This window comes from Cynocephalus volans, chromosome 5 (genome assembly GCF_027409185.1).
Source record: "Cynocephalus volans isolate mCynVol1 chromosome 5, mCynVol1.pri, whole genome shotgun sequence".
Classification (NCBI taxonomy): Eukaryota; Metazoa; Chordata; class Mammalia; order Dermoptera; family Cynocephalidae; genus Cynocephalus; species Cynocephalus volans.
The window spans coordinates 111,256,426-111,281,629 of record NC_084464.1 but is presented as its reverse complement, the minus strand read 5'-3'; the positions used below and the strand labels follow the sequence as shown (position 1 = coordinate 111,281,629).

General features: G+C 42.2%; 1 protein-coding gene across 1 annotated transcript in view; it reads right to left on the bottom strand.

Moving 5' to 3' along the window:
- ARMC2 (armadillo repeat containing 2) overlaps positions 1-25,204 on the bottom strand; it is a 112,258-nt gene that overhangs the window by 10,076 nt on the left and 76,978 nt on the right. Inside the window, exons 13-16 of the mRNA XM_063097778.1 lie at positions 24,865-24,964; positions 9,153-9,471; positions 1,379-1,501; positions 952-1,065 (exon numbers count right to left, since the gene is read on the bottom strand). Of these exons, the coding sequence (XP_062953848.1) occupies positions 952-1,065; positions 1,379-1,501; positions 9,153-9,471; positions 24,865-24,964 (656 nt within the window). The remainder of the gene's footprint in view (positions 1-951; positions 1,066-1,378; positions 1,502-9,152; positions 9,472-24,864; positions 24,965-25,204) is intronic.

Below are 25,204 nucleotides of genomic sequence, written 5' to 3'. Positions count from 1 at the left end.
CACAGAGTAATGGGTATGGTTCTGATGGTTTTATAAGGAGGGCAATTGAAAAGGTTAGCTTTCTCTTGCTTAACCCATTCTAACCATATGACACCCTCCATTGCTGTGGAGAGTCACCACCAAGAAAAAGGCCCTCACCAGATGTGTTCCTTTGACCTTGGACTTCCCAGCCTCCAAAACAATAAGAAATAAACTTCATTTCTTCATAAATTACCCAGTTTCGGGTATTCTGTTATAAGCAACAAAAATGGACTAATACAGACATACCTTCCCCTCCAAAGGTAAACTCTGTCTTAAATGTGGAGTTTTATCATTTCCAAATATCATTTATACTTTATGCCATTACTACATGAATACCTATACATAAATACCCAAGGGAGTTTTGCATGTTTTAAAACTTATATTGGTAGCATTATTCTGTATATATCCTCCTATCACTAGCTTTTTTGCTCCTACATTATATGTTTGGGGTTGATCCATGTTGATACATGAATGTCTAATTCATTAATTTTAACTGTTATAGGACATTTTGTTGCATGAATATGCTGTAATGTATTTATCCTCTTGCCTGCTGATGGACATTTAGGTTGTTTCCACTTTTCACTATTACAAGCAAAATGTAACAATTCTAGTACATAAAGGAAAATGTCTCTTGAGTCCATTCCCATGAGCAGAAATGATGAATGCAGATTATTTGTTTCTGTTAAACACACACACACCATTTCAGAACCCTGAAAGCCATTCATGAGGGAGAGGGGGACGCTGCTAGGTCCACCTTGGATCCTGAGCTGGGAGCCTTAGGAGCCTTATACAGGGAAACCACGTAAAGCACTACCTACCCATTTCAAAGCAGAATCAAAGTATCACATTGTAATGACCCAAGCTCCAAAACCACTTAGCTAATTATTGGCAAGAATTGAATGTTTATGAATGTTAAGTGTCATTACTCACCATTGTTCTGCACAATGAAATCGCAGATGTCATGGTCCTGGGAGAGATTTCCAAAAACTCGTACAGCCTCTAGGATTCCATCCATGTTGTTACTCACAAGAAGCTTTAAAAGCACTGAATTTGGTATCCAGAAAAAATCAGTGAATATGTTTTAATTTAAAGGCTAATGGAAACCAATATTATACTAAATAATGATAATTTAAAAATTAAAAATGATAATAAAATATAAATTGTAGGGGACAAACTGCAAGAACTAAGAAAATAATTTTTCTCCCTTACTCTAATTTCTTAGAATCAGATCAGGCTCTAAAATATTTTTATTAAAATATCTTAATTATTTCAGAAAATATTGTCTACAGTTCTGTGTTTAATTAATGAAATCAAGACCTTAAACGAGCATTTATCCAAACCCAACTTTGAAACTTACATTCAGCAATATATAGCCTTTTGTCTTGAATTATGGAATTCTTCACTTGGTAGTAAGACAAATTGTTGATTGTTGCTGTAGTGTTGATCACCAGCTCCTCACAATCATCAAGTGACTTGTATTCTAAAACAAAGTGAGAATAAGGCAGTCGAAAACTCATTTCAGGGGTAGAACCTATGACATCATAACTGCAGCAACAGCAGTGCCAGGGACAAGCCACTGTTCTTAGCAAGGTCTGCACAAGGGCACTGGAGGCACCATTTGCTGCTTTATTTCTTGTGACTCTTCCTTCAGGGAAATGCACCAAATGCAAGGGACCGCTCCTGGCCAGGGCAGGGAGAACACCCTAAGCTCAATCCCTGTGGCCAAAGGGTCTGGAAAAGTCAGGTTGATCTATGCTGTGTTTCCATAGTAAAACAAAGGGGCCAACACACCAATGAGCTGAGACGTCTCTAACCCCACATTTGCCCTGTCCTCAGGCTCTCCCAGGGGCTCCCCTCATGGAGTCCTACTCTATCCCCCACACCCCCACCTCCCTCCCAACAGAATGATCCTTAGGTCATGCTCCACCCATGACTGCCAACTCTGCCTTCCAAACCCAGAATCTGATCACTTCGCAACTTCTCTACTAGCACCCCAGTCCATCTCTCACCTCGTACTGGTTTCTCTTCTTCCACTTTTGCCTCCGTACATCTATTCTCACCTCAACACGGTGAACTTTAAAAGTAAGTCACACAACTTGACTCACCTCACAACCCCCTGATGGCTCCACCTAGCTTGGCCCACAGGCCCTACCTGGGCTGCCCAGTCTTCACTTCTCCCAACAAGGCCACTTCAGCCTCCAATGCCACCCACACTGGTCTCCTTGCTTTTCTGAACATGTCAGCAGGACCTGCCTGAGAGCCTCTGCCCTGCTGTTCCTTCTGTCTGGAGTATACTCTCCTTCCAGTTACCCACTTGGCTCACTCATGTCCTTCAAGTGGTTGCTTAGATGTCACCTTGTTCGACATACTTTCCTCAATCTTTCTACATAAAATCGCATCTGTTATTCTCTTTTCATCCTTAACCTGCTTTAATTTTTCTCCACAGTGCACAGGACCACTATAGGACGTTGTATATGTTTAATGTGTGTCTTCCAGCCCTGCCACGTTAGCTCCATGAGGACTAGGGATGTGTCTGTTTTATTCATTGCTGCATTCCCAGCACCTATAACAGTGTCTGGCACACATTAGGTGCTCAATAAATAGTTGCTAAATGCAAGAATGAACAAACAAATGAATGAATGAACCCTTTAGCTCAGCATTATAAAACCCTTAGTGATTTTGCACCTGCCTCCCACTCAGTCTCAGGCTCATCTCCTGATTGCTCTGGCCACAGTGCAGAGAAGGGCAGATACGGGCGTGCCAGTCTGGAATCTTCTGCAGTATTCCAAACGACAACAGAGCTTAGATGTGGGGGAACGGTGGAGATGGAGCAGAGTGGACAGATTGGATTTGATGAGGACTGGATTGGGGGCGAGGGAGAGGAATCACCCTGGATGATTTCTGGGTTTCTGGCTTACATAATTGGGTATATGTCTACCACATTCTCTGAATTAAGGGCACAGGAAGAGGGCCAAGTTTGGGGAGAGGTCATGATGTCAGCTTTAGATATCTCGAGGTACTTCTGAAGCACCCATGGGAAAGGAGGGGTAGGCAGTTGGATATAAGGGCCTGGTGATCAGAGGAAGAGTCCCTAGCTTGGAGATACTGATCTAGTTAAAGCAGTTTGAATGGGCCTCTGCCTCTCACCTCCCACCTCCCACACGTCCCCCAGTATCTGGATTGCCCTCTCTCCACTCTCCACCTGGCCATGCGGAAGCCCTGCCCAGCCTGGGCCGGAACCCCCAGTGCACACTCTTGGCCGTGACTTGCCCACTGTGTTTTATTGGATAGGAAGTGCCTTTTACCTTTGTATGAAACCAGAGTTCCTCACGGAACAAGTAGGGGCTATGAGCTGAGTAACAGGACTGTGCTAGTTCCTAAATTCTCTGATTTAATGATCACCTTTTTGTCCTTCTTTTACTTTTCATTAATCATTTCTGTTTCCCTCCATCCCCCAACTGATCACACTAGATCATGGGCAGTGTTTGGGGATCTGTTTTTTCTTTTGCCTTGGTAGGAGAATTAATTAGCTTGCCCAGAAAATGCAAGATGAATGTTATGTGTTCCCACCTCCTGTAGAACCACAGGTTTGACCAGCAGGAATGGCATCCGGTGTCTGGGGCAAGACGGTGGCACCCACAGCTATTAAGCATCTGTCACAAACAGCACCAAGCACTTTACACACATTTAACCCCACAAAAGTTCATTACTAATAATGCTTTAAATGCACTCACAAGCATTTAAACTCACAATAATTAATTCTCTAAAGGTGCATCTATCTCAGTCATCTCGGACTGCCATAACAAAGTACCATAAACTGGATGGTTTAAACCAACAGAAATTTATTTTCTCACAGTTCCGGATGCTGGAAGTCCAAGATCAGGGTGCCAGAACAGTCAGGTTCTGGCGAGGGCTCTCTTCCTGGCTTGTAGATGGCCACCTTCTCTCTGTATCTTTGAATGGCAAAAAAAGATGGAAAATTCTGGTGCCTCTTCTTATAAGGGCATTAATCCCATCATGAGGGCCTCACTAATCCCATCACCTCATGACCTCACCTAAACCCAGTTATCTCCCAAAGGCCCTATCTCCAAGTACCACCACATTGCGGGGTTGGGACTTCAACAAATAAATTTGCAGGGGACACAATTAAGTCCATAGCAGCATCCTAATAACCCATTTTTCAGATAAGAATGTCAAGGCTTAGAGAATACCTTGCCTGACTTCACAGAGCAGACATCTGAATCCAGGTTTGTCTGACTCAACTGTCCTGCTCTTTTGATAGCACCCTGCTGAGGCCAAAGACTGTGTTGCTGAGAGTTCCCATTAGAGCTGGCTGGGGCCATAATCTGCTTCCAAAAGCGTGAGAACCATGCCGCCCTCTGTATCTGACTCATGCATATAAAAGAATCAGAATTTGCTGGCTGCCACTCAGCAAATCTGAGTCTGGGGGCTCACCAAGAGGGCTAGTTCTTACTAGAAACATTTTTTTTTTTTTTCCTTTGCTGGCTGGCCAGTACCAGGATCTGAACCCTTGACCTTGCTTGGCGTTACAACACCACGCTCTAACCAACTGAGCTAACTAGCCAACCATTTTTTATTTTTAAGAGACCCTCTCCAATGACACTGGCATATAAAGGCGAGTCCTGGGATCCAAGCAACTCATCTGTGAGGGGAGCAGGGCTCTGGAGAGGCAGAAGGTGACAACCCCAAGGGATGCCACCTTTGCCATGCGACTGTGTGAGGAGGCCATGCAGCAAGAGCAGTCAGGCTGGGGGAGTGCTCAGCCCTCAGGATAAATCAGTGGCAGCTGCTCTGGCCTCAGGTAAGTAGGTGCAACTAGACCAGAGGGTGGGTACTTTCTGCAGCCACAGACTCAAAGCCTGCACTGGCCTTGGGCTGCCCTAAGCTGCTGGCCTGTCAGAGGTGGGCGGAGCTTTGAAGACCAGCTTCTTCCTCCTGGAATCTGATCTCCATCCTACTCGGATGCAGATAAACAACAGGGACCAGTGTAGGAGGGCTTTGGAGGGTCAGGAATTCACCCTGGCAGTTGAACTTCATAAGGGGAAGGTAGAGGTGGATGGTCCTCTGTCAAGAGTGACTTTTGCCCTCCTAGAAGTGTTTTGGGGGAGATAAAATCTTTCTGGACATAGAATAGACAAGGGATCACCTGCTCTCCCAAACAGTTGCCCGAGGCAGGGCAGGCTGGAGAGGCCTGAGCAGTCATGGTGGAGAGCAGGGTTCCTTCGTTTTGCTAACCTCATACGGGATCGGGCCCCTCCTCTGCAGAGACTGAAGCCTTTCTCACAGGAGGCCCTCAGCCACCTGAATCAGGATCAGCCAGGGTGCTTTTTAAAGTGCAGGTCACAAATTGTGAGGGTAGGGCCAAAAATCTGTGTTCTTAATAAGTTCCCACAAGTCTTACATGCAAGTAAGTTTGAAAGCCACTGGATTAGAGTTTCTTTGGTCATTTAAGAGCAAAAGAAGAAAAGTAGTCTGTTCCTGAGGTCCAGTAACCTCAAGGGGGTACCCCGGAGAAACCTCACGTAGGCATCCCCCAGATGACCAAAGCAGAGCACCTACCCTCCCAGAGGACTTGCTGATGGAGGCATGGAGGGGACAGGTGAAGGATGCTAGCCAGAGGACCTGAACTAGGTCCCCCTGGGTTAACCCTTTTATCTCAGGTCAAATCAGCTTCCCAGATTCCTCCTGCTGCCCAAAAGCATCACCTTCTTTTGAGTCAAAAGCAAGTTGTTCATTCAATCTTTAGTTTATAGGTAAAAATGTAATGTCTAAACTCATAAAATACATAAGACAAGGAATTTTCCCACTTTATGTGTGAGTACTAACAACTGTGGGGAAATGAATCCTGCGTAACTCTTCTCCTTAACAATCCAGGTGTCTGAGGTCTGGTCCTCAGACCCTTCGCAGGTAAAAGATTGAGCCTGCAACAGATGAGAGTTCGCGAGTGGGTTTCAGGCTTCTGTTAGTTCCTCAGGAGCCAGAGGGATAACGTGCTTCCCTGAAACACTGGGTCTCAATATTTAAGGGGCAGAAGAATCACCTGGGGGCAGGGGAAGGCTTGAAATGCAGATTTTAAGACACGAAAGGCATCCTACAGAGTCAGTTTCTGGGCCTTATTAGGGTATTTTAATGAGTCCCACAGCTGATTCTGAAGCAGTGTATTTCTAAGGATTGATCCTCTGGAAGGGGAAGGAGCTTCAGCAGACAGGGAAATGTTACAATCCAAATGCAAGAGGTCTGAGGTTGGTACAGAAACTGAATTTCTGTAACAGCTGGATGCATATTCTCCCGGATGGTTTAATGTGCAGTCAGCAGCTTGGAAGAGCATTCAGGACTAAATATGTAGATTTCTGAGTCACTGCGTGGAAGTGTTAAGTCATGGGGGCAAATCTCAGTTGGAATTTAGGAATCCTTTCTTGAGACAGGCGACTTGTAGAGCAAAAGAGCACAGGTTTGGGGCTTAGTGACTCTGCCACTCACTAACATTGTGACCTGTAAGTCACTATACTTACTGAGCCTCTTTCCTCATCTGTAAAATGATGAAAATAACAAAACCTTGCCTTCACATTGCTGTGAGGTAATAGATGTTGTAAAGCTACACAACTTATGCCAGCTGTCAGGTTGAGGCAATAGCTACACTAATTGTATGGCTAGGCATTTCATAACTAAAGCCAAAATGTTTCATTATTTTAGTTATACTGAGTTTCCATTTGCATTGTCAGGGCTAGGGCTCAGACCCTTCAAATCCATTGTACAGGCTGGGTCACCAGACCCCTCACACGCCAGGCTTGGTCACCAGACCTCTCACACGCAGGTCCACACCAGGTAATTGGGAAAGATCCCAGGAGCCATTGGCAGATGACATGAGCTCAGTCCTCAGCAGTAGCAGCAGCAGCAGTAGTAGAAGCAGTGGCGGGGCATCCCGGGGGCACTGGCAGCAACAGCCTCCAGCAGCAGTAGCAGCCTCCCGTGGCCCCCACCAGGGCATCCCGGGTGTGGGGGGGCCCGTAGATCAGCGCAACTTATCCTTTATACTTAAGTCATAACCCAGGACACCTGGGTGCACATGCGCAATTATATTAGACAATAACCAAGGAACACCTGGGCACACATGCATATTTACATCAAATGCTCAGCAAGATTCTGAACATCTGAGGGGCCCTGACCATTTTCCTATATTTTCCCTATAGATGGAAAGTGCTTTTTAAACTATAAAGCCCCATAATAAAGTAAGGCATTGTCACCCAAAAATCCAAAGCTGGGCCCTGGTTCCATCCCCTCAGCCCTCAAGCCCCATGTACACTTCACTTTTGGTACTTTTGCTTATTTTTTGGTGGCTGACCAGTACACTGAACCTGTGACCTTCGTGTTATAAGGCTGCATGCTAACCAACTGAGCTAACAAGCCAGCCCACTTCTGGTACTTTTTGTAAACTGTGTGGTTCCTTCAGATCCCCATACTGGCCAGCTGCCAAAAAAAAACAAAAACAAAAACAAAACTGTGTGGTTCTTGTCGACGCACCTGTTATTCCTCCACTGCACATGCTGAGTTCCTTGAAAGCAGCTACAACCAAACATTTTTAAACTTTGTCATAGACTAAGTATCTGTGTCCACCCCACCCTCCACCCAAATTCATATCTTGGAGCCCTAAACCCCAATGTGACTGTATTTGGAGATAGGTCCTGTAAGGAGGTGATCATAAGGGTGGGGCCCTAATCCAATAGAGTTGGTGACTTTATAAGAAGAGGAAGAGACACCGGAGTGTGGTCTCTTTGCCATATGAGGACACAGAGAGAAGGTGGCCATCTATAAGCCAGGAAGAGAGCCCTCACCAGACACCAACCCTGCTGGCAACTTGATCTTGAACCTCCAGTCTTCAGAACTGTGAGAAAATAATAAATTTCTGTTGTTTGAGCTTCCCAGTCTATTTTGTTTTGGCATTCTGAGCAAACTAAAACAAACCTGCAACACATAGCATGGGACTGATTATTCAGTAAGGACTCAATAAATGGTTCTTAAATTGAATAGCAGCAGGGATAGTTCACAGATTACTATAAAACATTATTTTTGTCAGGCATTAACCTTCCACAACAACGAAATCTTTCACGAGTCTGGTTAGTAGTGGCTAAATTGATTACCCTGGATTGCAGTTAATTTTCCTACACACCTGAAGGCAGAGGTGCCTGTGGGAAATGACAGGCCTAAAAAGTAGAAAGAAGGTGCTTTGCATTGAATTGTGTCTCTCTAAAATTCATATGTTGAAGCCATACCCTGAACATGATTGTATTTGGAGATGAGGCTTTTAGGAGTTATACAAGGTTAAATGAGGTCATAAGGGTAAACTCTTAATCCAATAGGACTGCTGACATTATAAAAAGAGGATGAGAGAGGGAGAGAGAGAGAGACAGAGAGACCCAATCCTCCCAGCCAAGTGATTGCACCAAGGAAAGGCCATGTGACCACACATCAAGTAGGCAGCTGTCTGCAAGCCAAGAAGAAGAGCCCTCACCAGGAACAGAATTGAGAATTGGCTGGCACCTTGATCTTATACTTCCCAGCTTCCAGAAGTGTGAGAAATAAACCTCTATTGTTTAAGTCACCCAATCTATGGTATTTTGTTATGGTGGCCTGAGCTACCATACAGGAGGAAAGGAGGAAAGATGGGGCCTGAGTGATTCGGGGCTGTTATTACAGATAATGTAAGAACCTGAAGAAAAAAATACATAAATTAACTTTAAACATGTGGATTGCCACAAAGGAATTTGGGATTTTGAACTCCTTGTGCTTAGTTTGGTCAATTTCTGTTCATTTGATACGTGTAATTTTTTTTAATTGTGCTATAATACATAAACCATAAAATTTTACCCTTTTAAAGTGTACAATTCAGTGGGTTTCAGAAATGATCTATGGAACAATGTTTTGTGTTTTCTCTTTCTTTCCTTTTTTAAAAAAAATCTGGATTACTTTTAAGGCAGTTCTGAACAGAAGAGGAATTTTCCTTCACAAATTATACTAATAAAGTCCTAATAAAACTATACCAATAAAATCCTCACCACACCCCAGCCATAGGACTGTCTTTGTGGCTGTAGCCAGCGAGGGGCGGTTCTCACCCAGCATTGTCAGCAGCAGGCCCACAACCCGACGGTTGGTGGCCAGGGCCGGGCCAACACCTGGGTGGATGGCGAGGTTGGCCAGCACACGGGTCAGCTTGATAAGCATGTCTTCCACCTCTGACGGTGGCCTCTGCACCTTGGGCTGCTCGGCTCTGTCCCCCGCCTGCTTCTGGGAATGCAGATCAAGTTGGTAAGACATGTGGAACAAGGACAGCAGGGTCTGGATGCTCCCTTTCTCTTTAGAAAATTGTTCCCGAGCCTGGTTATTTTTTGCTGTCAGGTTGCCAAGAATAAAAACAATACGAATGACTAAATCCTGCAAAAAATGGAAGACAAAGAGTTACAAATGAGAAGAGGCTGAAACAAGTTGCTGGAGAGAATACAGTGCTTAATTTATTTGTGATTTAATTAACAGTAAAACGGAACATGTCTGCTTTCTACTAACTTGTACAGTATTTGATTCCCAAGATTAGTGTGAACTGACAGAGGAGATGAAAGCACTTGGAGACTATGAAGGAATCCAAACAATTAATGCAATCAGCAAGGCCTGTTAACTTCAGACCCTTCATCTGCAGTTCTGGCTGGGCTTTTTTTATTCTTCAGAGAACAATTAGTTGAGTGGGATAGCATTACTAATAATGTGTCATGTGAATCTAAGTTTCGACACCAACAGGTTTGTTTCTTGAGCATCCAAATCTTTTTCTAAAAATTCACCTCCTGCTGAAGCATAGTGTTTCTAAAACCAGATGTTTCTGAATAGTGGATTGTGTTACAACAGGGTTTCTTAATTTTGGCACTATTGGTATTTGGGGCCAGATAATATTTTATTGTGAGGGGCTGTCCTGTGCATTTTAGGGTGTATAGCAGCATCTCTGGTGTCTACTTACTAGAGGGAGGACAGCAGCCCTCTCCAGATGTGACAACCAAAAATGTCCTACTATCTCCTGAGGGCAAAATCACCCCCAGGTGAGAACCAGTGTGTTTCGTGTACCACTTTATAGCAGTACCTGACAATTTTTTTTTTTTAAGAGAATGGTTGTTTGTTGTTGTTGTTAATTTAGTTTAACCTTTTTGGCAGCTTTATCTTTTTGGCCAGTACAGGGATTGAATCCTGGACCCTGGTATTATGAGCACCATGCTCTAACCACCTGAGCTAACTGGCCAGCCCACCTGCCAATTCTTGACCAAGGTGGTAGTTACATGAGTGACACCTTCATAACTATTTGCTAAATTGTACATGTGGGTTTTGTGCACTTTTCTGCATATAAGCTACATTTCACAACAGAAAAAAAATTTTAAAGCTCAAGCTGAGAACATTTTAAAATTTAAAAAGATTTTTCAAAAATGATGTTTTTAATTGGACAACAATGCACAAACCTATGAGTTAAGATCAGCCTTACCCATGGGTGGTGAAGGAGGTCATCTGGGAGGAGAAGACTTTAAAGGAATACTTAGTGGGGGGCTACAACGAGCCAAGGGGCTAATATTTATTGTGCCAGGCACTGTGCCATTTTACGACAAGAAATGTCTGGAGAAGCTGCCCAGGTCACATGGCTGGCGAAGGGTGGTGTCAGGATTTGAACCCAGGATTACCCACACTTTGGAGTCTTTTCTACAACCATGCCCTGCCTCCCACAAAGGGTGTGCATTTAGTTTATCTCCTACTTTGCCTTGCCTTCTTGCAGAACAGTTAAGGAATTATCTCCTTTTAAAATGCAAATATATTACCAGATGGATTACTAAAATCCTGACTTTGTTTATCCTTTAGTGGTTATCAGCAGCCTTAAGGAAAGGGGACAAAGGGCAAAAGGCTGGGCTCATTCTTTTTCACCAAGGAGCAGCAGGTCCAGGTGGGACCCCAGGGGCCCAGTACAAGGTACTGGGTGTGGTAGAGACAGCAGAAGATAAAGGACAAAGGACAACTTTTGGACTAGGACTACTCTGCCAATACCAACTTGTTCCTGCTTGTTCTGACCAAAAATAAGTTTTCCCTGCCACTCACTGGCAGAGAAGCAGAGAGGCTTGGGAACCATTTGCCAACGTTAAGAAAGGACAGAGCCTAAACTATGGCAAAAACTGGAGATGGTCCAGGAGAAAGTGCATTTTGGAAAACATTTCAACTCACGGCATTCTACCAATCCTAGCAGTTGTCCCATCAAGAGAACCTACTCCTGGCTCCACCCTGGGAATAGAATGTTAGTCCTTAAGATAATTGTTTAATGCCAGGGGCTGGGGAGACACACACACATAAACAAGCAAGAGATGCAGTGCTCTGAAGGGCAAAGACTAAAATGGATAAGCGAGGAGCTAGACATGCAAGGGGGACTATGAATTCCTGCTCCAGAGCCAGACAGTCTGGGTTCACACTTGTGACCTCACTTAGCCTCTCTGAGGTTCTATTAACTCTTCTGCAAAATGGGAAAAATATTATATTGTGAGATTAAGTGAGATAAAACAGGCAAAGCACAAATTGTATTGAGTAATGATTCAGATATTGTTCTGAACTCTTTTCGTGTATTATCAATAAAATGTTAACTAATTAATGCTCTGTGGGACAGATGTGATAGTCTTAGAAGAGTTCAGGAGAGAGGGATGCTCAGTGACTGGTGGAGGGGGCAGCAGAGTTACAAATGAAGACTGTGTGAAATGCGGATGTGTGCGGAGGTGAGGATCACGGCACACCAGCAGGGGGAAAGGAGTCTTGAGAAGAGTATCTGGGACAATGTCCTTCCTGGGGCCTGGGGTCTCCTTGTCAGTCTTTAATCATCTGACTGTTCCCTAAAGAAGCCAAAGCCTGTGGGCCTTACAGCTAAAACTAGCACATACAATTTGGCTATAATACTCAAATTCCACTTTGCATAAAACCAATGGGTACTTCAAGTAATTCCTGATGGCAAAGGCTCCTCTCTGGGCTCTGGAAATACAGCACCAAGCTAGTAGCTTTTCCCACACCCTGGCCAGACCCCACAGAAAAGCAGCTTTCCAACCAGGACAGAGTGTTTCTAAGAATTAAGCCCCCTGAAGGGAAATTACATTTTATATTTTCTAAACTGAGGACTATGAGTAAAATTTTCCTGTAAACTTCAATTCATGTTTTCTGATTAAAGACACACTGAACGAGTTGTACTTGGGAAAATCGTAACAATTAATTATAATAGTAGTAGCAGCAACTAACACACAGTACTTAGGATGTGCCAGGCATGATTTTAAGCATTTCTATATACCAACTAACTAATTTACTAAAAAACGATAACTTCCACTGTAATTTGAACAAAGCTATTCACAATCTCTTTTACAATCTGGATAGCAATCTCCACATACATGACAGCAGTACTGTGAACAATTTTTGGACTTTGGCATGCTCCCTGGATTGTGCTCTCCTATTTCCACAAAAGCATGTTAAATGACATTATGATTGATTTTAAATGACTTCTTTTTTTCTTTTTCTGGCACCTGGCCGGTAAAAGGATCCGAACCTTTGACCTTGGTGTTATACCAACACCACGCTGTAACCAACTGAGCCAACCGGCCAGCCCCTTAAGTGACTTCTTAAGGAATTTAATAAATAGTTGCATTCTGTTCCTAAATCATTCCAGGGACTAAGCAATTTACCTCCTGAAATGTCACTGCCATATTCTGAAGGATGTTCGACTGTTTTTTCCGCCCTTCGCCCTCTTCCTAGGCCTCGCTGCTTCCCCTCCATCTGCTTGTGCTTGTTTTTCTCTCAGCCGTACTCAGTAGGCTTCACTGGCCTCGCACCACCACCACCTATCACTGTTAATTTGCCAGGAGTATTGAGACCAATCCCTGGCTGTTAGTAAAGCAGGTTTCCTTAGTGACCGTCATTCTTCAAAATTCGTGTTACAGATGCTCCTCGACCTTCAATGGGGATATATCCCAGTAAACCCATTGTAAGTCGAAAATATCATAAGTCAAAAATGCATTTAATACACCTAACCTACTGAAAACCATAGCTTAGCCTACCTACATGTTCAGAACACTTCCATGAGCCTACAGTTGGGCAAAATCATCTACCGCAAAGCCTATCTTATAAAAAAGTGTTGAATATCTCACGGAATTTATTGAATACTGTACTAAAAGTGAAAAACAGAATGCAATCTCTATTATTTTAAGCCAAAACCATTGTCAGTTTTTTGAAAAAACAAACCAAAAAAACCAAATGGCAGCCCACAGCATCACAGAGTCAAAAAATCATAAGTCGAACCACCATTAGTTGGGGACCATCTGTACCACTACCCACTGTCACACGGGGCCTAATCTGAGAATACTAAGTGCCGTTTTTCTCTTTCTAAAAATTCCCTCAGGCCCGTTGCACTTCTAAACTTCTTGATTCTAATATCTGTGTGTCCTCGCGTGGAACAGATTCTTAAGCCTGAAGGGGAAGCAGAAACTCTAGGCTGCAGGGCAGGAAGAGTTAACACTGTCACAATAGCTCTTTCCCAGCCTTCAGATGGAAAAAGGAGGGGGTGGTTCTGGCAGCAGCGGTGCCAACTGAAGGATGGCGTGCGAGATCAACAAATGGGGTGGCAGATTGCGCCGTCTGCAGCACCAAACTTCCAGCAGCTGCCACACTCACTGTTTCTGGCCTCTTTCTCAGGGTTGGCTAAGGCAGCTTTTCTTTTCACCTTTCTCAAATATATTCTCCACGGATCTAGGGAGCATGGAATAGCCAAAATAGAAGCAGTCTCACAGGAGGTTGGCAGAGGTGGTGTTTCCTTATTCCCTTGCCAGCACTTGTCCTGACTCATCTGGAATGCCGGAGGGGGAGGCTGTGCACGAGGCCCTGTGAGGCCCCTGACCTCCCAAGTCGTGCACTCCAAAACTCTCCTAACTGAGCCCAGGTCGGAGTCGGGCAGTCTCGTGAACAGATTATCTGTTGTTCCACAGCCCAACCTATCGCAAGTCAACAAAATCTCACTTAATTAAATATCCTATTGAGCTGTGTAAAAATTAAACCAAGGCCCAAATCATCAATGTGTAGAGACCACCAATTCCACTGGAGAAAACAATTTCATCAATATGCAGCTCTCCTTTGAGGCACAGTCTCTTGCCCTTATTCTTAGACAATATCTGAGAATCATTTATAAATCAACGCTCCACTTTTATGGCATTTTTATTAAATTTAACACAAAGTTGCATATTCATACCAAAACTATGTGGTTTTGAAACGGCAAAGTGAAGATGAACCAGGAGAGAGAATATTTTTTTCCTGAAGAAGGCAGTCTAGTATAACCTGTTCATATAAAACAGAATCAGTCTAGCAACAGCTATGGCCAACCAGAGCTTAGACAAACAGATACACCTATTGTGAAAAGCCTGACTTCAACAGAGCACTCCAGTTATAGCCTATGGGATATATTCCTTAGTTTAGCATATGTGTACCCTAATGAGCAAGCAAGTTACTCAATCTAAATGGGCCCCACAAACCCCTAAATAAAATTACTTTAACTGGAACAAAACACAGAGCAGGACACTGCTGAACAGAACGAACTATGTCAAGTTCCAACAGCAGCAGCAGCTGCTGAATGTTACTTTCCATGTGAGAGACAATAGCCTAAAGCGAATGGAAGAGATTTTACCCATGCTCAGAGATGTTGAAACTGAGGCTTCAAGAGATTCACTTAACCCCAAAGACAACACTGGGAAGAGAAGAGGCAGGACCTGAACAATCACCTCTGTGCACAGATAGTTTCCAAAACTGCCTTCAGCCCACCTGCCCATTCCCAGTGACCCTCAACTTCCTAATCCCCCAGCCCTAGAGGCATCTGGTTCTTCTCTATCTCACTCCCCTCACCAACTCTGTCATCTCGAAATGTCCCCCAAGTCCCTCCTTTCCAAGGCCACTCTGGCTAATCTGTCTGTAGACTATTGTCAGAGATTCTGTACAGGCTCCTCCCTCTGTGATCAACATCAACACCACTCCTAGAAGCACAGCTCTTACATCATCCCTTTGCTCAAAAACATCCAGAGCCTATTAAATAAATGTCAATGCCAGCATCTAATGCACCGTCTGGCCCCTGCGACCACTTCTGCATTACCTCACCTTGCTCCCTGCCCACGGCCAGCCAAAGTGAACGCATTCCTCCCCGACTCCCACACCCTTCCTATCCTACCTTAAAATAACCGACGTGCATAATATTGACCGTGGGGAAGGAACCATATCAAGCTGTCACAGAATAAACTATGTTCAGCAGACTGCACTTACTTAGGAGAGGACTACTTCTACTAAATAAAGGAAAACATTTCAGAAAGATTTTCAAGAATGGGTTGAAACTGAAGGGGGTGTAAATGTGCTTAAAATCTGAACCCTCTCTCAACCAGAAAATTAAAATAATCAAAATGCCCTGTTTATAATTTGGTTAGAAAATTCTCATGCCTGAGAGCTGAACAGGATTTGCAATTTGCATCATTTGTCCAACTTCACAACCTTAAATGAAACCTAAACATTAATTGAGCTTATAGGTAGATTGAAGAACAGATAAATTTTACAGACAGACTGTGTACTACTGCAAAAATGGTAACTCACTCCAGGGCACTGAAAGTCAACAGTTTGCATAAGTGTCTAAGTACAAAAATGGAAGAATCTGAAATGCTGGAGACTCAAACCTAAAAATCTAAGTAGAAAATCATTTTGAAACCAGAAGAGATTGCACTTGATTCCTCCACCCATCTATCCATTGTGTTAGCAATCATTTATTGAGCACCCACTTTATTCCCTGAATGTGGCTGTCGTTCAGAAGGACCAGGGCCATGCTAGAGTTTCACTGTGCTCCTTTCTTTTTTAAGCCAGCAGACACAAATCAGGTATTTGGGTTCTGTGAAGAGCCAGGGAAGAGCCCGTTCCATAAGGGCAAAGTGGCAGGAGCTGGAAAGAATGAACAAGCTAAGGGCTTATTGTGCAGACCGCCTGGTCAGGGGTGCAGACCAAGGCCAAGGCTGAAAAACGGATCAAGCTCAGCCAAACGTTCTGGGCACCCACTGGGAACGTGCCTGCCGAGGGACAGGGAAGACAGCCACAGGGCACACTCCTGCCTGGGAGGGGGCAGAGGGTCGGCTAGAGCCAAGTCGCCGTACAAAGGCACCAGAAGAAGGGGTGGAGGCGCCTTCCCAACCAATCCTCAGTGGCCCCAAAGAAGACAGAGAAGGAGAGGTCACGTTATCTCTGCACTGCTGAACGGCTGTGGCTGCACTGGAGATGAACGGCTAGAAAATGGCGGATGTTTTTGCTTTCAACCCACACTGTCCGGACACTCCAGGTCTCATTTCCGACGCCACACACAATGCCTAAGCGTTCCGAATCCGTGTTCACTGTGCACACACGGCCGAAGACAACCGCTCACGCTAAGAGGCCTAGTGGAATGAGAGGAAGGACCTAAAAGCGGCACAAGCAAGGACAAGCATGGTGGTTCCCGGACAGCGTTTGGAAGGGGACGTACCATGGCCCTGCACTCGGAAGTGCTGTTCTAAAAACACCAAGAAATCAACCATATCTAAAAGTGGAGGGGGTTAAATAGACAATAGACCGATGTGTACATACGAGGGGGATGCAGATAAAGGTTGTTCTTTTTGGACTGTGACCTTTGCAAACTATTGCCAGTCTTATAAGTCTTACTTGAGGCATTTTACCAGATCTCTTGCCTAGTAGATATTTATGGAAGAAGTGAGGAAAATCCCTTCATGTTCTTCCAAACAACAAACCTAAACGTATGTTGCTGAGATGCTAAACGTAGCAACGCTGATGTCAGAGGCACCTCCTAGGCAGGCGCCGCTTCACAAAGGCTGACAGCAACCCTACCCATTCCTTCCTCATAAAGCCCATCTGTTTGCACATTTGGTTTGTACCAAATGCAGTTCATGCCATAAAGCAGACAATATGTGCATATTTCTTAAATAAGATTTGTCATTTAATTGAATTTTGGTCAGCATTTTTAGGAGATACTTTACCGAACTCAAGTTTAGCTTTCAAACTGCATTAAGCCGACTGAAATGCTGTTTCTGTCTGTTTTTGGGTGTGTGGGAACAGGAGTTATTAGTTGTACCATGGATCTTGGACAAATTAACTGCACGGATATGAGCCAAAGAAGTTTCCCTTGTTCTCCCTGTGGAAGTCCTTTTTGAGAACTGGGAGGAGTGGATTCCTTCTCCTTGAGACTGTTGATGAACCAGGAACCCCTGGCTGTATTCCACACCATCACATACAGACCAGGGCCACTTCGATGAGGGCCATGTGCAAAGAGAGGTAGTGTAAACCAGACCATGTTTTATTTTAAATGAACTAATCACTCTCAAATTTATCTGTTGCAAACTTAAAAAGTTTAGAAATGGGTATATACTGAATCCATTTGGGGTTTTTTTGGTGGCTGGCCAGTACAAGGATCTGAACCCTTGACCTTGGTATTATAACACCATGATCTAACCACCTGAGTTAACTGGAGAGCCCGTAGTGACTATTTTAACAATAAGATTTGGTGATCGTTTCACTAACAAACAAAATAACAACTCAACAACCTGTGTCAGGTAGGGTCCTGAGGAGAAGGCCCTGAGCTCATTCCTCCTGAGTGGCCTACTCTGACCGGTGCCTGTGCTCATCAAAGCAATGCCCGCCTTATCAAATTAGGTTTGGTCCCAGGACCACGTCTTTTAATTAATTATTTATTTATTTTCTAGCGGCTGACCAGTACAGGGATAGAACGATGGACATCGGTGTTATCAGTACCATGCTCTAACCGACTGAGCTAACTGGCCAGCCCAGGACAACTTGTTTTGACACAAGTTTGGCAGAGGAAATTCATGAAAGAGACTAACATCCCATCCCATTTTCTCCAGCTAAGAAATCACCCTTCAGATGCTGGTGCATAAAACAAGAGCCAGGTGGCTACAACCCTTACTGAGTGAACCTACATCAACACCTAGCCCGTGTCGCCAATTGGTTCCTACTTTGTCAGGGAGGTTCACTGTCAGCCACGCTCCTGTAGAGAAATACTGACCCTATGTGGCTGATTTGATTAATCACTTTAAAATCTCTTGAGGTTTTGTGGGAAACCCTCTGCAGTCAATGAAAAACAAACAGCATTTTATACCATAGGTTCCCAAGCCTGCTGTTCATCTGAAGCACTTCACGAGCCTCTTAACAACAGGTTCTTGGGCCCCATGCCAGACCTGACTCAGAATCTCCCAGGGTGTGGCCTGAGAACCTGTATTTTTAAAGCTCCCCAGGTGATTCTGATGATAAGCCAAGTTTGAGAGACACTGATTTAAATCAAGAAAAGATATAGAAATCTCACCACTTTAATACCCACTATCTATTTTTATAATTATTGCTTTTTAAAAAATAACATAAATCCATGTTCCTTGTAAATAATTCCCACAACACAGATTTGTAGAAAATAAAAGTGAAAACCTTAGAGCACAGCTTTATAACACCAAGGTCACAGATTCAGATCCCCATACTAGCCAGCCACAAAAAAAAAAGACAGAGAGTAAAAACCTCTCCCCAACCCTTCATTATTAACGGACTTGATACAGGTTAAGTACATTCAAAAAGACTCACTCCTATATGCCAAAGTCAGACTTTACCTTGACAAGAGATAAAAAATGTAAAAATAATGGGAAATTTCTTTACTTTTGGTATTTTCTCATATAATTTCCATTTTTCCCCCTTTAATGGAAAACAACCGCAGATGGGGAAGGAAAGAGTCTCCTTCCAACAGCAAGAAGCCCTGCTGCTACCTGGTTCAAAGCAGGATTTCCCCCTTGCTGAACTGTGGAAGCAACTGGCACAGTTTCCCGTGAAGCTCCCTTCCCACCTGATAAGATCACTTAAAGAGGTGTGTGTAGGTGACATTTCATTTATCACTATGAAGAGGTTTTTTTTCCTTTTCTTTCTTCCTTTTTTTTTTTTTTTTTTTTTTAGATTTCTGTTTCTATCTTCTTTGAAAGAAGAAGTTAGCCATAAACATGATTTAATTTAAAAATGAAACTTAGAAAAATGAAACCTATCCTGATTCTAAATGTAGTCCTCAGGCATATAAGACAGAATCAATACTAACCTCTCGGAACAAAGATAAGGTACACTGACTGTTCAACCACTTGGTGACAACTATGTATATTAACAGACTACAAAGTTTCCAAAATATATTTCTCCAACTCAAGTTAGTCTTACAGAAATGTTTCCTAGAGCTGAAACAAAAATAACTATAGGAAGTAATAATTCTATTTAAGTTGCTGGAGGGCTGATTTACATTTCGAAGATCAGTTCTAAGCCTCAAAGTCTAAGTAAATCTCAGGTCTAGCAAAGTTTTTAACCACTGCAGATCAGTATACTCACATCAAAACATGGTGTAGGATTTCTGGAAATTATTTTTATTTCTAAGGAAAGAGAAAAACAAATTGTATTTAACTGGCCACCTGAGCCAAGGGAAACATGAACTTAAGATGTTGTGCTGGTCTGAAGTAATTTAGAATCCATCGTTTCTGTTTTGCTGTTGTTTATGGCAGCCCACCAATGTGAAAATTGTGGGGAAAAAATCTTATTATTTCCTCCTCCACAGTAGGAAGAGGAAAGTAAATATTTAAAGAAGTACTTGATTATAAAAAAAAATTAATAACATTTTACAGATTCCAAAGCATTTCACATATTCAAAACTCATTCTTTTAGCATTTATCATGAGCCTGCTAAGCCAAGCATCATCTCAGTTTTACGAAGACAAAAGTCTGTGTCCTGTAGGAACTCTTAGTAGTGGGAATGGCAGCTACATAAATGATCATCATTTGGAGACCCACAAAAGAAATATTTACAAAGACTTATGGGAGCTTTTAGTTGGGAAGTAGTTGGGACTCATAACTACTTCCTTGTAGCCTGAACTCTTATCCTGCTCTTCTATAATATTTTAGTTTTGAGGAAAATATAAATTAGGTACAGTCTTTTTCCTGCTAGAAAAAAAATCAGCGATGGCTCAAAACTTTAACATTTTACTTTTTAATATAGGTAAAAGACAGTATCGAGTCAAAGTATAATTTTTAAAAGGTTAAAAACATGATTCATACAAATATAAAACTAACACATTTAAAAGTTATATATCTAATTAATGAGGGAGCCAATATGATAGTAAAGCTGGTTCCAAGAACAATTGGAGAACTGGGAATTTACAAGCATTTAAAAGAATGTTACAATAAGATTTCTAGGCTAGATATACACGCTGGCTAATATCCTACCAGGTAATAAAACTATAACTTTTGAGGTGATCCTGTCTGCCAGACAGAAATCTACAAACTAATGTGTAACTTCGTAGTGTCTGGGTTCTAATCAAATAGTAAATAGCAAAATCAAACACGGATACATTCTCCTAGAGAATTAAGCCCTGGGTGGGCCATTACACAGTGCTCCAGCGTAACTTGGTTAGGACATGCTTCCTCTCCCCCCACACCTTATTTCTAAGTTTTCGATAGTTTTTCTTAGTAATAGTGAAGTGGTTAAGATCACAGACATACTGCTTGGGTTCTTAGCTCTGGGTGTACTAGCTGGGTGTACTAGCTGTTAAAGTCATCAAAATAATATACCAATGGGGGAGGAATTGACTAGTCTTGGGAGGTTTCACAGAGAAGGAGAAATAGGAGCTACATCTTAAGATATAAATTGGCTCTTGAAGATAAGTGACATGAGAAATTTCATCGAAGAGTCACTCGGCCCTTTTATTTCAGACTTTTTAGGTGTTACTTTTAATAAGCTTTGTTATGAGGTTCCTCAGCTAATTGTAATCTAATAATTGCAACAGGGCAGGTAAAGATTGCCAAAGGCAGAGGTAGCAACCAAGAGAAAGGGAAGAGAGAGAAAATGTACAGAAACAAGACACAGACATTTTAAAAACCTCATCAATAAATGCAAACTCCCAATGTGGAACAATTATCATCTAGAGCAATAATTAATGCTTATAGTAATGACTTCTGGCATCAGTAAGAGGTTAAATTATTTTTAATATCTTCTAAGAAGGAAAGGAAATATGTAATATAGTGTAATATAGTTTTCACCACAATGATTAAAATAAGTTTTGTGATTAAAGGGAGAAATTATGCATTTCTTTGATGGTTCTGAATAAATATGTTACTGTACATAATTTGTGATGTGCTCTTTATTCTTTGGATATTAGAATAATTTTACTAGGAACACAAAATTATAATATAAATCAATACAGAAAAATGTGGATTTTAAACACCAATTTTGCTTTATAGATAACTATTGGTATAAAGTGAAAAGTAGTTTAGTGAACAATATGGTAAAATTTTATGCCAATTAAACTTTAGTACATTTAGTCCCTCAAACCAGAAGAAGCATACCATTAACCGCACTGACATCTCAAGTCTCTCATATTGGCAAGATACCAGTCTGTTTATTAAACATGGCCATCATCTACCACCGGGGGAACACTGGGGCACAGCAAGGACAGCCAATCTGCCCCCCAATCAGTGCAGGACCATTCAGAGGAGACTGGTCAAGAATACAGAATTGCATGGGATGCAGTTTGATGAAAAGACTCAGGCCCCAACCAGAGTTTCTACACAACTCAGGTGCACCAGATCTCACTAGAACTGGAAATACCTATAAAGTCAACCATTAAAACCTGTTCTGCACAAAAAAGGCTTTCCTAGGGAATAAGCAGCAATTTAGCTCAACCACAGAGCTCAAGTACTGGTCTCCACAGGAAGTTCCCCCATTTTAGAAGTAAGCAAAGGACAACAAATTAGTTCCAGCACAGAGTTTAAGTGGTGGGAACAGCAAATAGTCTAACAAAGAACTGAAAGAAAAAACAAAGTACCCACAACCAGAGACAAAATTTGATATTAACTAGTAAAGGTCTCATTTCACCAAAGAACACCTATAACACCTAGAAGGACTGGAAGTCCCCTGAGCTACCAAGTCAGAAAGGGGGGAGGGCTGGGGGCCTCAGCCATGCCCCCTGACACCCACAACCAGTCCCAATGGTGGGAGTCTCGGGCCTTGGCCACACACACCCCCACATGTGCAACCACCCCAGCGTCAACCACTGAGCTACTGCAGGAGCACCCAGGCTCTCCCAAGCTGGGGTAGTGGGGGACCGAAGCCCTCAGCCACACCTCCTTGACACACACAACCAGCCCAGCAATGACCACCGAGCTGCAGCAAGAAGGGCCCTGGGTTCCCAAGCTGGGGTGTTGGGGGGTGAGGACTTTTGCCACATACCCCTGACATCTACACCCAGCCCGGCAACGACCAAGCCACTGCTGGAAGCCCCCTGGTCTCTCCTGTGGGAATGAGGGGGGTGCCACAGGCTTCTATCCCGCCCCTCCTCCTCCCTCCTCCTCCCATCCCATTTCCTTCCCCTTTTCCCTCTCCCCCTCCCCCCCAATTGCTCCACAACATCATCATAGAATGTAAAAAAAATAATAATATTAATAAAATAAATAGAATAAAATAAACATGGCTATCATCTAAGCTACAATCAGAGAAACAAAACAGTATCTACTCGTAATGCCATAAAACAATAGGGTTCAATTGATGGATTTTCTTCCTTTTAAGAAAATTATAGGTTATGACATAACTTGAAATCAAACTGTTAAACAAAAGTATTCTATTTTATCCACAATTGAAAATTCCAGTGCAAGGCAGAGAGGTCTTCTAGGTCATCCAAGATCAAAATACCAAAGCAAAAAGAATAATGACGGTAAAATAAAATTATAATTAATATCCATAAAATTAAATTACAAAATAAAATATACAAATAAATCTTTTAAAAATATAACACCTAAAATAATTATTTTAAAGCTGTAATAAACAATTTTTTCTATCATTTAGATTTCTTTCCTTAAAAAAGAAAATCAGGAATAGGAGTGGATAAGTTTTTCATAAGGTTAATTCATTTGTCCAGAGAGTACAGTCCTGATAATACATTGTACCAAAATCCAAATTAATAAATGTTTAATGGACACTTAAATGAATAGCATATTGTGAATACCTTAAGGTAGACTAATCAAATTCATTCTCTCTTTTTTTTTTTTTTTTTTTTTTTTGTCTTTTTTCGTGACCGGCACTCAGCCAGTGAGTGCACCGCCATTCCTATACAGGATCCGAACCCGCGGCGGGAGCGTCACCGCGCTCCCAGCGCCGCACTCTCCCGAGTGCACCACGGGCTCGGCCCTCAAATTCATTCTTTAAGTGACATGGCAAATTCTTGCATCTTGAATTCTTTCAGTCAAAGTATGTAATTTACTAATTTACAGAAAATACAAAATACATAGGGGAAGGCATTTGTAATCTAAATACCCAGAATCAAAAATAAGATGCATATTTGTAAATCACTTTCTAAAAACTAAATAAACAAAGCCTTATTAACCCTTTAAGCAAGGTCTTATCTATAAAATGTAGTAATGATATATAATATGACCACAGAAATTTCCCTGTTATCTATATAACTAAATATAGACTGGTAACCTTCTGTAAATAGCTAAAATAGTGTAAAATTTGACAAGTTTAGTCATTCTCAGCAGAAGTACTTGGCTGGGTAAAAATAAGTGTAATACTATTTGGTGGCACGCAGGGATTATGTTTTGAGGTGGTCTTAATATGGCTAATATAAACAAACAAGTTTTAGATTAAAATATCCTTAGTATACACATAACTTGAATTACTTGGCCTTAAACTGGTGAAATTTATTATGTGACTTTGAAAATTTACCATTTTTGAAATTAATATATATTGTATTCATGTGTAAAATGTCTCAGTAAAGAACTGATGTCACTCTAATCATTTATAAAGGTGAATAATCATTTAATGAATGTTCAAAAACATAATAAAAATTAATATTTGTACTAAGTATTATAATTTTATCTTTATTTATTTATTTATTTTGGGTGGCTGGCTGGTACAGGGATCAAACCCTGGACTTTGGTGTTATCAGCATCATGCTCTAACCAACTGAGCTAACCAGCCAACCCAGTATTATAATTTATTATGGGGAAGTCATCTGTGAGTTCTTACCTTTTTTGTTTGTTTGTTTTTCGTGTTTTGTTTGGTTTGGTTTGGTGGCTGGCTGGTACGGAGGATTCTTCCTTTTTCTCAAACAACTATATACATTTTTGCCCCAAACAATTAAAACTAAATTATTTCATTTAAATACTTTATCTAGAAATTTCATCTTCTAAATACAACAGGGTTAATGAATTAGAGAATTTAAGGACTAACAATCTTCAGGGTACATCAAGTACTGGGGGATCCCAAACTTAAGTTTGCATCAGAGGTCCCTGTGGTTCTTGTTAAAATGAGGATGGCCAGGCCCCACCCCACCACCTGACTCGGCAGGCCTGGGGTGGAGCCTGGAAATAACCAGCACATTCCCAGCGCCACCCCAAGATGTCTCTCACGTTGGTGGTCTACAGATCACTAGGAGGAACAGCACTGTTGTAGTTTGCCACCCTCCTCCCTAAATCAGGAATCCTCCTGGGACATCGACATCCTATTGATGCAGTTTCTGCCTCAGACTCTTCCCTCCTCAACCCTTATAGGTAACTCACTGCCTGCGGGGGCAGCATGTTATACATATATTGAAAACTTCTAAAAGAAACTTATACATTCAAAACATGAAATCACTCAACATGGGCTTACACAAATACACCATTGTGAAGACTCATTGAGGAATTAAATGCATGAAGAACTGACCTGCTTCGTCTGGTATTTATTTATCAGGTTCAAAAACAAGGCATAACATCTGGAATAGTTGGCCAAGGCTGCACAGCAATCATGGTAAGAAGTAAGTTTGCTGCAGAAATGCCAAATGGGAAAATAAAAATAAACTTTGTTTTTCTATAAAATTCAAGTATACATAGTATCACTTTAAATGCACACCTTCAAATTGCTGTCCAGTTCATGAAAAGAAGTCTAGAAATATTCCACACACCAGTCCAGACTCTGGAGGGATGGAGCAGGGAAATAAAAAAAAAGGTCCTTTGAAAAATACAAACCTGAAGGCTGTAACACATGTATGTGGGTGTAAATCTAC